A 14,503-nucleotide genomic window follows, 5' to 3' on the forward strand; every position below is an offset into this window, starting at 1 on the left:
ATCTTCGTTCACGAAGCCTAGCCATGATGAACAAGAATAGGAGTTAGGACCACTGTGTTCAGCAACAGAGATAGCTCAGCAATTCCTGGAAATGTCAGCTTTTGAACACCTTCTCATTATTCACATAGACATAGCCAAACTGATAGATGTGCTCCTAAATACCACAGCAGAAGACCTGATTTGCACTTCAAAAGCTTGACAAAAGTCTAGCTAAGTAGCCCAGTGGCCACTGCATACTAGGCACTCTGCTACCTTGCTATCAGAAAAAAAATCTCGACTTAGAGGGATTCCAGCTTGCAAATTCTTAGGGAGTCTCAGAAACAAACTAGACCTTTTAGAGTTACTGAGTGAGCTTCTGGGAGAGTTTACATTTGGATGAGTGCAGTTACATGCTTCAGACAAAATAAACATCTTGTAGGGACAGTGGATGACACCCAGTGAGTTCTTGTCACATAGGTACAATGTGTATCTACAGGTGGATGGGACAGCTGGTTACAGAACTACAGTCACTGGAGACTCACTGCTTGGAAGTCCAAGGATGGTTGTGACCTTGCTGTCTCAGCAAGGCCACAAAATCAGCCACCAAGCAATAGCAGAACTTAAACCACTGACCTTCCTGTCCTGAAGAGCCTGTGACACATTTGCCGGCAGAGGCAAGCTGAGGATACTGTTGCTAACATGTGAGAACATCTGCTGTTGAAGTGCTGTCTGTGCCCGCAGGCTTTGGAGGCCTCTAAGGTGGCCTGTAGATCAGCTCTCACCCACCACCATTCCAAGAAATCAGGGAAAATATGTGCTCTTTGGTGCAAGAAATTGTTCAGCTTCTAATTCACTGGATGACTCTGTTATAAAGTAATTCTCATTACTATAGCTGTCATAGCACAGTATTTGACAGTTTCAGGCCAACATATAGAAAGTCAAGCTTTGCATTTGCTTCCTCCTTCTCCAGGCTGGAAGGAGCACTGTTAAGATCCTGGGTCTCCTCACTGGCTTCAGGAAGAGAGCCCTGGATAGACATCTTCAAGCTACAGGGCTTCTCTGCTAGTCTTGGAGCACTTAACACTCCTGAGAGAAAGATGCAGCCAAGAATGGCTGATGTGCTTTTGAGCCTCTGAAACCCTGAAATTCAGCACCACTGTATTCCTCAGGCAGTATGACAAATTTCTCAGCATCTCAGTTTCTGATGAATAATACCTTGCTCAGGGAGTGTTACAAACGAGCTTGATGGCAAAGCTTTAACTCCTGAGACAGAATTGCATAGCATGCCCTTTGTTCTGCTCCCCCTCAGAGCTCTTTCCATTTCCTCAAATCTGAAATGTGTGGTGCATGCATGTGGGAAGGTAGTGGGAAACAAACTCAGCCCTTTTAGATCTTCAGCCAGCGTTCCACATCCTAGAACTATGTTGACATTGATGATGCAATCCTGGTGAAATATTAAAGCAGAAGGGGCAAGTGTGTGGTTCTCCTGCTGCTGAGAACCTGCTGCAGTCGTCCAGGGACCAAGCTGAGAATTGTTCTGCTGCTGAGCCAGTAATGTGTCAGTCAAATGAATTTGTAAGGCAGCAAGTGAAGTTTACTAATCAAAAGTCCTAGAACGGCAATTTTAACTAGTTATGAGAGGCACAGAAATATTCAGACAGGCAGCCAAATGAAGGAAAGAGCTGAGGGCAGAATTACCGTGAAGACAGTCTTGTTACCTGGACTTCTAATCTACTGCTTAGACTTCAGAAATCACAATTTCTTGTTTGTATTTGGTAAAGCTGTTAACAGGCCATACAAGTCCTTTTTGAAGGAAGCTGACAATTGGAAATGAAAGTAATAAGGATTAAAGTATAAGAGTTCTTTTCTGTTATTTCATCAGTGTGACCCAGACTGTGTGATTTAGTACCATGACAACTGCGCTGCTGATTATAAAACAGACACAAGATAGTTGTGGTCTGCCAGTTCTTACTTGGAGTTTTATTACTTTGATCTTTATTTCATAATCATTAGCCATCAGTTAAATATTGTGTATTTTAGTTGAATATGGCAAGATAGTGTGTGCATATGTTAAGATGTCAGAATTACAGGGCTTTTTTTTAATTATTAGAATGGTTCGTGTATCACTAGGATGGTATTATTTTGTTTTCTAGAGCTTTTCCAAGGGCATGATTTTAAAACTGGATGCTGAATTGCAGATTCCTGAATTTATACTGTAGCATTCATTTAAGTGGCTTTATTTCCTATAGTTCTGGATTACTCTGTAGGTGCAGGTATCTGAGTATTCTCATGTACATTCAGCAGATTACTGTCTGTTTCTGTGGAGGATCTGACTCACTTCACCCTCAGCTGTGGAGCCTTTAGCATGCAACGGTAGAGCACAAGACAAGAACCTCCCGAGAGCTACTCAGGATAAGAATTGCTCTTTGGAGATTCTCTCTCTTTGCAACATATAGAGGGCCCAGGATCTGTCACTTGTGCTTCTTCAGTGACTTTCTGTTTGGGATGAATCATTTGTGTCTAGGGTTATTTCAATGAAATGAGAGACACATGGCCACCTTTGACCCTAGTCTGAGTCCCCTCAATGCTCCTTGCTAGCCCCTTCTCAGCTGTGGCCCTGTGACTGCTCCTCTGCAAGCTGTGATCCAGCCTGTCCAATTGGGGAAGCAAGAGGCATTCACTTTTCATCTCTTCACAGCCGTACAGGTCAAATACCGCCCTGTTCAACATCTTTGTCAGCAACATGGGCAACAGCATCAAGTGCACCCTCAGCACGTTTGCCAACGACACCAAGCGTTGTGGTGCTGTGGACTCACTCGAGGGAAGAGATGCCATCCAGAGGGACCTTGAAGGGCTTGAGAAATGGGCCAGTGCAAACTGCAGGAGCTTCAACAAGTCAAAATGCAAGGTCCTGCACCTGGGTTGGGCCAATCATAGGCACAAATACAAAGTGGGCACAGAGTGGGTTGAGAGTAGCCCTGAAGGGAACGATTTGGGGGTGTTGATAGATGAGAAGCTCAACATGAGCCGGCAGTGTGCTCATGCAGCCCAGAAGGCCAACCACATCCTGGGATGGATCAAGAGAAGCGTGGTCAGCAGGTCAAGAGAGGTGATTCTCTCCCTTTACTCTGCCCTTGTGAGACCCCACCTCGAATACTGTGTCCAGTTCTGGTGCCCCCACCATAAGAGGGTCATAGATCTGTTGGAGCGTGTTCAGAGGAGGGCCACAAGGATGATCCAGGGGCTGGAGCACCTCTGCTATGAGGACAGGCTGCGGGAGCTGAGACTGTTCAGTGTGGAAAAGAGAAGACTTCGGGGGGACCTAAGAGCTGCCTTCCAATACCTGAAGGGAACCTACAGGAAGGCTGGGGAGGGACTTTTTACAAGAGTGTCCACTGATAGGAAAAGGGAAAATGGGTTTAAGTTGAAGGAGAATAGATTTAGATTGGATCTTAGGAAGAAATTCTTCAGTACAAAGGTGGTGAGAGTCTGGAATAAATTGCCCAGAGATGTTGTGGCTGCCCCCTCCCTGGGGGGGGTCAAGGCCCCCTCCCTGGAGGTGTTCAAGGCCAAGTTGGACAGAGCCTTGAGTAGACTAATTTAGTTGAGAAATGTCCCTGCCCATGACAGGGAGGTTGGATTAGATGATCTCTAAGATCCCTTCCAACTTCAGCCATTCTATGATGATTCATTTTTATCTCTTTGCTGTGCAAAAGGTGTTTTCTCTTGGATGCAAGCAATTTTTCTGCTGCTGAATGGATGTGTTGAGGCATTTTTCTTTTCCTGCCACTGAGCATGCACTGAACATCCAGAAGTCATCACAGAAAATTGGGAGACTTGTATGTGTGTGTACACATAGCAAATGCATCACCCAATTGTCTTCAGTAATGTGCAGGGTAAGTTAAAATACCTCCCACACAATATTTGGCTTCTGAAGTTTGGTTCCAAGCTGGCCATTACCATGGTAATGATTTAATCCGTTGTTAACAATCACTGTATTCCCTACCAAGTGATGAGTATGTAATGACTTGCAATGACTCCCTTGCCACCTCCTCTGTTGCTGTCATCAGAAGTGATTACTTTGGGTGATTTCTATGCACTGCCGCCAGGGTATCACATCTAGTGCAGGGATGCTATCCCCAAGCAGGAATAAGCAAAATGAAAACCTCAGCAGCTGCCATTTATGCTATAAGTCCAGCTTCCAAATAAAGTTGGTGCTAGGTTACTTCCCGGACCTAAAGTCTTAGAAAGTGAGGTCTGGCTTTCAAAGAGATTTCGTTCTGTTCATACTGATGGCTTTGTCTCAATCTGTGCAATGCTTAAAAAGTGCAGATCTCTAAAACACTCCCTGGTACAGACAGCCATACTGTCCTCAACTCCACTGACATGGCAGCCCTCCTAGATGTGCATGGGCCTGATCACCTTCCTTGTTGAGAGACATGGAACTTAATCCTCAAGTTCTTTTCCTGATGGGTGGAAATAGGGCAATCAGGAACATACAGTGACTAAGGATATTTGTCCTGGCACACTTAGTCTGGAGACACAGTGAATAGTTTTGTGATCAATAGAACTTTTCCAGTAAGGGCTACTTCATAATTATACCAGCAAGAAGTCATAGCATCAGGTAGAAGCAACACTCCGGGATCAGAAATCCCCAAGGCTTTGTGTCTTTTCTTTGAATGATAAAATGAGATTTAGTCCTGAAGTGTTCCCAGTGCTATTTTTAGGGGCATTGTCACTAAAGAAGAGTTCTCAGGCTCATTACCTGAGCACAGTCCATGTTGTTTTGCTTCGGTTACACAGGTTAACATCAGCAACTACCTGCAACATCTTGAGATATTTGATACAGTTTTCTTCCCATCAGTTGTAGGTGAGACAGAGAGAACTAGCATGGGGAATGGTGGCATCCAAATCACATTCTCATAACTGGGTGGAGTGGGCATACTAAGAGCATACTCAGCTACTAAGAGAAGGGTTCGCTTGCTTTTCTTGTAGTGTTCCCTGAGGCGGTTCACCTCCAGACCTTGTGGAGAAGTGCAAAGGCAGGAGCTTGGCAGAGAGAGACAACAGGATAAAGACAGCATGGAGTGACAAACAATGCTTTTGCAAGGACAGCCATTTGGGACACACAAGGATGTATTCCTTAAACCACTCTGGTTTTGGTCCTGTCAACTCTAGAGTGATTCTTATGGTACTTTATTTCTTCAGAAATCTTTTACCTTCCTCTGCCACCCAAGAAAGGCCAGTGGGAATGCCTGAGGAGGGCACTGGCTTCTCAGAGCAACTTATTCCCCTTCCAACAGCCTGCCATGGAAGACAAGCATCTTCCTTTCCTCAGTAGTAGTACTATGCAGGGGGATGTGGCTTGGGCTTGTGCTGAGGTGACAAGGCCCTACCCAACAAAGATGTTCAGAAGAGGCCAATAGCCTGAGCACTCAATCCCTCTGCATGCAATGGCAAGACAGGGAAGTTGTCAGAGGAGAACTGAGCCTGTCCTAAAGTCTGACTGGCTCACCATTCAGTACCTATAGGCAGGTGGAAGGAATCTGACCTTCATATTACCACCAGGCCTGGGAACAGAGGGATACGAAACACACCCAAAGTGTCTTTGCTGCATTCCTCCCTCCTTTACTCACTCCTAGCTTTCCCTCTCTTATTTAATGCTTGTTGATAGTATATAGCTTTACACACTAATATCATGTAAGGAATGCCACACCAGATATCTGCCCTGCCCTCTCTCCGAGAGTGGCAGACAGGTGGAGAAGGGTAAGAGCAAGGCAACTAGGCATGATACTTCCATCTTATACAACCTCCTCATGTTTTCAGTTCAGGCGTTTCCCACATCTGATCTGGTTTCCACGAATTTAGTGATACTTGTTGGATGACTAAGATCTGGACACCCCATGAACTCATGGAAATTTAACAATCCACAAGAGCAAACATTTCTCCAAGTTCTATGCATCTCACATGAAGACCCACATCTTTTGGATTACAGTGCCCAGTAGTTTTGACTTGTTAACTCAGTTTCTTGTATTGGAAGACATACTGAACAGCCCGTCCTTTCCTAACCCCTGCAAGATAATTACTCTTCGGTAGACATTTGTGGTATCTTCTCTCAGTTGTCCTTTCTTTCAGACTAACCAGACATAGCCTACTCAGTGCCCACCAGACCTCACCAGCTCCAGATATCAGTTCAACCATGTTGCCCTCCAATCCCTTCCCCCTTATACTATTTCTATTCTGAGACAAGAAGACTGGTAACACTTGTTTTATGTAAGATCTGCACAAACGAATTTATACAGTGGCATGGTGATATCATCTAATAATTGCTAGCATCTGATTTGCTTTATTGACTGTTACTGAGCAGTGGGGTGACATTTTTGTACAGCAGGCTCTCACAGCCCCAAGGCTGTGTCATTTATGCCCCCCGCCTCCCAAAGGCCCATCCACCTTCAGTGGTAATGGTCAGGGTAGATATATTTATTCTAATTTAAGAAACTATAAATGTGTCTGCCAGAGATCTGCATGGGGAAGAGTCAGAAAACTCAGGGAACAGTTGCCCACAAAGAGAGAACAAGACCTTTACAACAATGTTCGGATGCAGAAAGATGGTGGCTTGCGACCTGACACAGCCTGCTGAGCAGCTAGGCCAGTACAACACATAAACAATTTAATCCAGCACCTCTTTTACTGAAAATGAATAACAAAATCTTAATAAATCAACAATTACTTATTGCTGTATTTGGGATAATAAATTCTTTAGTTTATCAGTAGCTTGTGGCTTCCATAGCATGTTCTTTGAACAACTTGCCTTTCAGTTACATCCCCTTTCTCTCCTGAACAATAAATAAGCATTCATTTTTCTTTTAAAGGAAAAGAGGGGAAAAAGAGGATATATTACAATTTTTTCAAAGCAAAAAGAAAAATGCAACATATTTTTGACATATATCTTAAAATAATATGAGGATAACTTTCTCCGTGTGTTAGATGCCTATGCATAAATAATAAAGGATGTTATGTTATTTACAGTGTTACACAATAAACTAAGAGTCTCATTTAACACATAATCCATAAAGACAGTAAATGATGAAAACATCCAAATATGTACAAGATGTATTTACAATAGAATAGAGAATTACAAGTGATGGTAATTGGCCATGTTCTTTGTCTGCCCTTCCCTGCAGCATTTCATCGGTGCTTTTTTTGTTTCTTACTAGAAGTAAGTCCCAGCTGATGTTAAGCAGCCACACTGCAGGGCCAAGAAGTATTCAACAGGATGAGAAGTGTGTCCTTTGAGGAGACACAAGTTTGCTATCCGGGATGCTCAAGAAAATGCTTGCAATGTATATGAGAGAAGCAGGGAGATGCAGTGTTGTTTTGGAGGGTTGGAAAGAGAGGGAGCTTTCCGGTTTCCCCGATAAAGGCAGTGATTGATCTTAAACCTGGAGGTGTTGGGGTGGCTCAAGTGAGGAAGGGAATAGCTGGGCGAAGAGGAGGAATTAGTTTTTTCTCTGTTACATGAGAATCTCTGTGAAGCTGTAATGATTTCCACCAGCTGAACAGGCAGGTTGTACCAGCTTGTGTACAACATATTCCAGCTATGCATTCCTGAAGGAAGCCATTTATCCTGGAATAATTCCTGCATATAAACACATACACAAGGAAAACTCATGGCTCAAGTTAAATGATATGGAAATAAACCAGGACAATCTGAACAACTCTGCCACCACTGGAATATTCTCCCTCTCTTCAATCTGTTTCTCCTTGCCATGGCTTTCAGGCAAAAGTTGGCAAGGGTTACACAGTGATGGCTCAAGTGTGTTGGGACTGCCTAGCTCAGAGGTCTGGGTAATGAAGCAAATATCCCCAACAGGGGAGCTGGCCTTTCCCGTAGGCACTTGCTGGCTCTGCTCCATGCTGCTGCAGTCTCCAGCTTCTTGGCCAGCAGGAGCTGGCTGCAGCCTGCCAGCAGAACCCATGGCCATGTAGACTTGCTAACTTCGGGGTGTAGACTTGACTGATATGTAGCACCCTCATGGTGTGCTAAAAGCAAGTCTGGAACTGAGGGGCCGCGTCCTGCTCCCACTTCTCTGAGTGCCAAGCCAGGGCAATTCCCGTAACTCGCCGTTGCATGAATTGTGCTGTAAGACTGGGTTCTCCTCAAAGACCTAAGGGCTTAGGCAGCCATATCCCCAATTGTATTTTCTTGTTCTTAGGTCCATAAGAAGTGCCCAGTCTAATTTCATGCTTACCCTATAACACATGAGTATATGTACCAGAGGGAAGAGGAGCAGGGACTGCATACTGCTTTGACTTAGAGGTACTGCAGCAGAAGAGGTGTGACATTTTCTCCTAGACCTACACTGAATAAATCCCAAATGTACAGCTCCCAAGCATGCAATTGCTCCTTTGTTTTATACTGGCCCTCTATAATAACAGTGTTAGTAGTGATATAATTTACTGCACCTCAAGGCAAGTTCCCTTTCCATCCTGATTAATCTGTCTGGGCTATCACAGACACTTCAGTGAGAGCTGGCCTTGTGGGTGATCTATACTGGAGGAGATTACAGAAGAACTGTGTTATAATGTCTATTCTGCCACTAAGATGTGTGATTCTGGGACAAATCTCTTGTTCCTCTGCCATCCTTTTCCTGTCTTGTCTGACCTGTAAGATCTTTGTAGAATCAGAGACTTTAATATAAGGACAGATTTTCAAGTACTTCTGGAAACTCAACGCAAATTCTTTGGAAACTGGTGGTCTGCACCAGGAAAGCGCACCTCGCCCTCTGTACTACTGAGCTGCAGAGTTACTGGGGAGGTAGATGTTCTGCTGCATGGGATTGCAGATAAACAGGCATGACTAAAGGGATGAAAATGAGTCAATGGTATCTAGAATTTGTAGAGAGCTTTTGTTTTGGTCTGCAAAGGCAAAGTGTGTTCAAGCACATGCCAGCGAGGTTAAAAATGGCAAAGTGGACTTAAGTCAGACAGTATGTATTTGACAAACTTTGCCATCTCCCACAAACTTAGCGAATAAGCAGTGCTATTTCAGCCACCATGTATCCCAAGCTGTCCTAGTTTCCTAGCTTTTTGCTTCTACCACCAACATCCTAGCAGATAACTTTGTCACCATCTTTCTCCTATACTGAAGTTTTGGGTTTTTTAATTTTTCTGCTGAATCTGGTGGTCAAGTAGACTCACCTGTGTTCATACCAGTGTGATGTTGTTGATTTATACAGTGAGCAACTCACTGATTTTTGTCATCCTGGTAAACAGCTTCATTTATTAGACTTTGCTTTTAGGTCTCAAATCAATAGGACACCTTGCTCAGCAAAACTCTTAAGCACATGCTTAACTTTATGCATTCTCTGGATGCGCCAATGGGAGTCTACCACATGCTGAAGATAGCTTTGCTGGGATTAGCATAAGCGTATGCTTGAACAATTTACTGAGTCAGGACTTCAGTTCCTCAGGTTTACATCTCACAGAATTTCCTTGACTTTTTTCTCTTCATTGAACTGGGACCAGTATGTGGCCCCAAGGATGAGTGTAGTTTGGCTGAAATTCTTTTTCTCTTGACATTGCTCTTATTTAGATCCAGTAATACCTGTAAAACATATGTTCTAATTTTCAGAATCCCCGGAGCCTAGGAAAAACATTTGTATTCCACATCAATCTTGAGTCTACGCTGCGTCAACTGAACACATCACAAGAATCAAAAGAGGCAGAGTGACCCTGACTAAACTGATGGGAATTCAGTGCAAAAGAGGCCATTTGCTTCTGTCTGAATGGATACAACCACTCCAGCACTGACAGCATCCTTGTTCATTACTGGTCAAAGACTTCAAGGCCATATACAGCTATATAAACACCAGTATCAAATAGCCATACACACTATAGCTGTAGCCCACATGGTGTGCTTGCCTTCATAAATGGGCTTTGCATCAGCCTAGCCTCTCCCACCCTAAATAACGGAATCAATAACAAGTTGAAATGAACTCCATGGTTCTGCTATGTCCTTCCTACTTGCCTGTTTAACCATTCAGCAAATCATTTCTTCCCTGAAAGTCACTTCTGTGTCCAAGAGTAACCCTTACTCCAACAGCAACTCTAACAAGGTATTGCTAGAAGCTTGCCAGGGTTCTTTCTTTCTGAGGAGAAGAAAGGAGAGAAAACTGAGGGGAAACAAAAGGATAAATCATCTATTAGAAATCAACATTAAAAAACAGAGGTGGAAACTGATTGCACTTTTATTAGTGGCATTTGTTTTCCAGCTAGATCTCTTCCTTGCTTGGTTACAGATATCTGCTATTATATTTGCCCCATTAACTTAAACTAATATATAAATATTTTTTCTTTTTTTTTTTCTTTTTTTTTTCTTTTTTTTAATAGAGTATTGGGTTCAAAGCCTCAGCTAACCTAAACCCATTTTCTAAGGGATAACTAGAACAATTAATATCTGGAAAATAATGAAATGGCAGCTCCTAGTGATTACAAGCTGGCCTCTGATTAATAATATATTTGGCTTAAAATCACAGTATTACCTTCTTTCTATAAGTATCATTATTTAATGTAGGTTGGATTTTTTTTTCTTTTTTTTTTTTTTTTTTTGCTATCCTGCTGTAATTAATAGTAGCATGCTGTTGGATCTACTATTATTCCAGTGCTCAAAGAAGCAAACCTTTTGGCTGGCAGAGAGCAGACAAAACTCATTTCATATACAGAAAGCAAATAAAACTTCTTATAGAAGATTTTTTTTGTGATTTTTTCAGCTTTTTTTTTTTTTTTTCTTTCTCTGTGTGTATATGTGTGTGTGTTTTTCTGGTGGGGTGGGTAGGGTGGGAGTGCCATTATAGGGCTTTTTGATCTGGGAATTCTACAACAAGCGACCAGAGGGACTTCTGCAATTCTTGCAAATCATATGTCCAGTCAGTATAATGCAGTGCACAAAAAAGCCAGGACAACTGAGGGCTAAAAGGTTTTGCAAAATACTACGGGACAGCCATCATTGTAACTGTACAAAACTTGCTTTCAACGTAACATAACATAAAGGCACCATTGATATCTTTCCCCATTTTTGAAATACTGTAAAAAATTGCTACATATGGCACATAACACATTTGTACATACGTATATTTAATTTATAAAAGTTTTTTTTCCTCTCCTGTTTTCTATCAGCGGAATTGCTAAAATAAAATAAATTGTTTAATTTAAAGGTGGAATACTTCATTATATAAAATAAAGTTTTACATGTGAATCTATGTGGTTTATGTTTTATACAGCAATAGGGTCTTGGTTAGCTATCACGCTGGACAACCTTCCTTGCAACTCTTCTGGTGTGGAGAAGCGATTTGCCGGGTTAGTCCTGGTTTCAGCAAGCCGGTAGGCAGAGGCCGTCTCCAGACTGGTTGCCATGGGGTTCGGTATGCTCAGGAATGGAGTATCCTCGCCTATTCTTTCATCTTCAGTTTCGGTCTCAGAGCTGCTGCTCTCAGAGCTCGTGTCAGAGTCCACTTCTGCCCTGCTGGAAATGTGGCCATTTGGCTTTGTTCTTTTGACCCTCCGGCTGTTGGTGAGTTTCTTTGGAGGTTCCTGTGCTGGTTCATACTCCTGCGTGGTCTCATACTCCTCATCCTCCACTATCCGCAGAGGACTTGGTGGCAGGCTGTTGCTCTCGTGGGCGGCATCATGGTGGAAGGAGTTGAACTGCTGAAGGTGGTGGTCATACTTCTCACGTAGCCGCGGAGGGGTCACCAGGAGTAGTGGTCGCTCCTCTTCAATGAAGGGACTCACTGCCACTGAAGGGATGGAGACGGTCAAGCTGGAAGTTGGCGGTGACATTTTGGAGGGGTGGGACTTGGGAGAAGTTGGAGTGTGGAAATCAACAGGTGACATGCGAGCTGGTGTGGTCATAGCTGAGACATACCTGAAGAAAAGAGATGGGGATAGGTTGCGGACACAGGAGCAGTGGCGATAGGAACACAGCTGTTCATGTGGGCTGAAAGGGAAAATGCAGAGCTCCCTCAAGATCCTCAGCATGCTCACACAGGCCTACCAGGGAAACTTTCTGTTCCTGTAAGTTTTACAAAACTGCTGACTTCTGTGACTCTGGGCAAAAATGTCTGAGAGCAAGAGCAGCCTAGCAAAGCCCTCACGTCTCTTTGCCTCAGAATAACCATGGAGACGCTGTAAATTATTTGCCAGAATAACTTTCTGGAATGAATCCAAGAATGGGATTCAGAAACTGGGGGGCTGCCAGAAACAAAATGAATTGGAAGTATTTTCTCAAAAGGAAAACGGCTGCTGCACTTCTGGCAGGATTTGACCAGAACCTGGGGTGCATGTAAACAGACAGGAGCAGAGAAAGGAGGGGAACTGAGGGACTGTCCTCTTGGGGCTTCACCCTTTTCTGGCAACTAGACTGTCTCAGGCTAAGGAGGAAAGCAAAGTTTGGACAAAATCTAGAGCCATACTCTGCTAATTTTAATCAGAGGGGCATTTTCAGCACCATCCCAGCAGCTTTATGTTGCTCCACTCCTCAGGCGCCAGTTAGGCCTACCTATCTGGTAGGCCTATCTGCAAAGAAACATGGAGCATTATTTATCCTTGTGTGGGTACAAATGATGACAGAAAGGACTGACTGGCCTAGCGCTCATGATTGCTCTGCAAAATTTGCCTCTACACCTTCTTTCTGCGGGATACATAGTGATCAAAGGTTATTTCTGAAAATGAAGCTCAGATGCCAGTACAGACCTTGTCCCAAAGGAAGAGGACAAGAAGTGTGAGACTCTCAGCTGGTTTGAATCAGTGGAGCTCCATGAAATGCTGTGAGGTCATGCAGATTCATGCCAAGTGAGGATTGCCTGAAACCTCTTCATCAAAGGCACCATGCCCAACATGACGTTTTGCATGCTTTGGCTTTGCTTTTGTTCTTAGCCTAAGTTCACCTGCATGATTTTTGTCTGTGTCCAAATTTAAAATCTTTCTAAGCTCTCTTACATAGGCCCATTGAGATAAGTTATATGGCTATGACTGATGAAGTTACTCAGTTTTCAATAGTGATTTATTTACCTGAGTCTGAAAATTACCAAAAAAATTCTGAATCTTATCCAATCTACGATTCAGTTGCACATACTACACTTGATTAAAACAGAGATATTGGATAAACGAGAAACGGGGACAGATCCAGAACTCATGTAGTAAATTAGTTTTCAGTAGAGGCACGCTGATTTACATCAACTACAGAAGAAAGAAAGAAAAACAAAACTGGAGCTATGTATGGTAATTAATCAAATTGATTGCTAATGAGAGCAGAGAGCAGTTAATGCATTGGTGCATTGGATGAATTAAGTCATCTTTATTTTTCTTTCCATAAATGAGCTTTTTATCCCTTTCATGTACTTAAATAGGCATTTTCTGAAGAACTGAAGCCTTTCTACTTCCCCAGGTGGTACAGTGTTGGACACACATATTCTTGACAGACGGGATTTTAGCTAAACTAGTTTAGTTAATGCACTGTTAGATATGTTCAACATACTGTGCATGCTTCCATCACTGATGAGTTACTCAAACTGGGGTGTTGTGCATTCACACATTTCTGATATATTCCTCCATTCCACAATGGGGCAGCGCTAGGAAGCTGCTGTCCATGAGCTGAGGTTACAGGAGCTGAACACACGCAGCTCAAGCCCATCCTGAAAGGAAAGTTAAAAGGCCTTTGTATTTATAGACTTATCCACCTTTGTGGCCAACCAGAGCCATGCTGGCTCAGTGAAAGGGGTCACCCATAGCCAGCCAACATGCATTAATTAGCTACATGCTGCCAATTTCATCACATAATCCAGTCCTGCAGAGACGGTCTTTTTTTTTTTTTCTTCTCTCCTGTAACATGGCTAAGGACTTTCTAAAATATAGGCGCTTGAGTCCTCTGCTTGTGTAAACAGATGTCAAGGCATGAGATCCAACAACGCCATGGAGTAATCCAGAAAAACCCCTCGTAACGTCTATTCTATTTAATTTCAAAATTGTGAAGTAGCTGGGGGACTGGAGAGGGGAGGGAGCACATCCTTGATCTACCAGCTCACAGCACAGCAACACTGGATGGCTACAGGAAGTAACTGGTCAGCTCATACATTTCTTCATGTTTCATAGTCATTTTTAGTTGCAAATAACTCTCATTTTACCCCCTATATAGACACACATACACGCGATCCAAGTCAGAAAGAATCTGTTGCTAAAAATAGATGAGGCCTAATATAATGCCCAAAGACCTATCTTCCGCATTGCAAATTCACAGTTTCAGGCACAGGCTACGCTATCAATGCCTGGTGATTTATCACAGAAATGTTGCTAGTTTTCACCTGTAGCATAATCTTCAAGAAACACAATAACTGATGAAATGTCTTTTTTCTTCTCATTGATATAGGAAGGCTTATGCTCCTTTTCTAGTCTGTAAAATCTAAATAAGTCATATCAGAATGGTGATCCAGGTGTCCCAGAAGAAGCACAAATGACAGCAAGAATG

General features: G+C 43.0%; 1 protein-coding gene across 1 annotated transcript in view; it reads right to left on the reverse strand.

Moving 5' to 3' along the window:
• Positions 1–10,800: 10,800 nt before the first annotated feature.
• The window catches only part of NRG1 (neuregulin 1), a 30,433-nt gene continuing 26,730 nt past the window's right edge, over positions 10,801–14,503 (reverse strand). The window contains exon 10 of the mRNA XM_009872879.1: positions 10,801–11,905. Within this exon, the coding sequence (XP_009871181.1) occupies positions 11,254–11,905 (652 nt within the window). The 3' untranslated portion in view covers positions 10,801–11,253. The remainder of the gene's footprint in view (positions 11,906–14,503) is intronic.

The sequence above is a fragment of the Apaloderma vittatum genome, unplaced genomic scaffold (assembly GCF_000703405.1).
Source record: "Apaloderma vittatum isolate BGI_N311 unplaced genomic scaffold, ASM70340v1 scaffold42237, whole genome shotgun sequence".
In the NCBI taxonomy this organism is placed as follows: Eukaryota; Metazoa; Chordata; class Aves; order Trogoniformes; family Trogonidae; genus Apaloderma; species Apaloderma vittatum.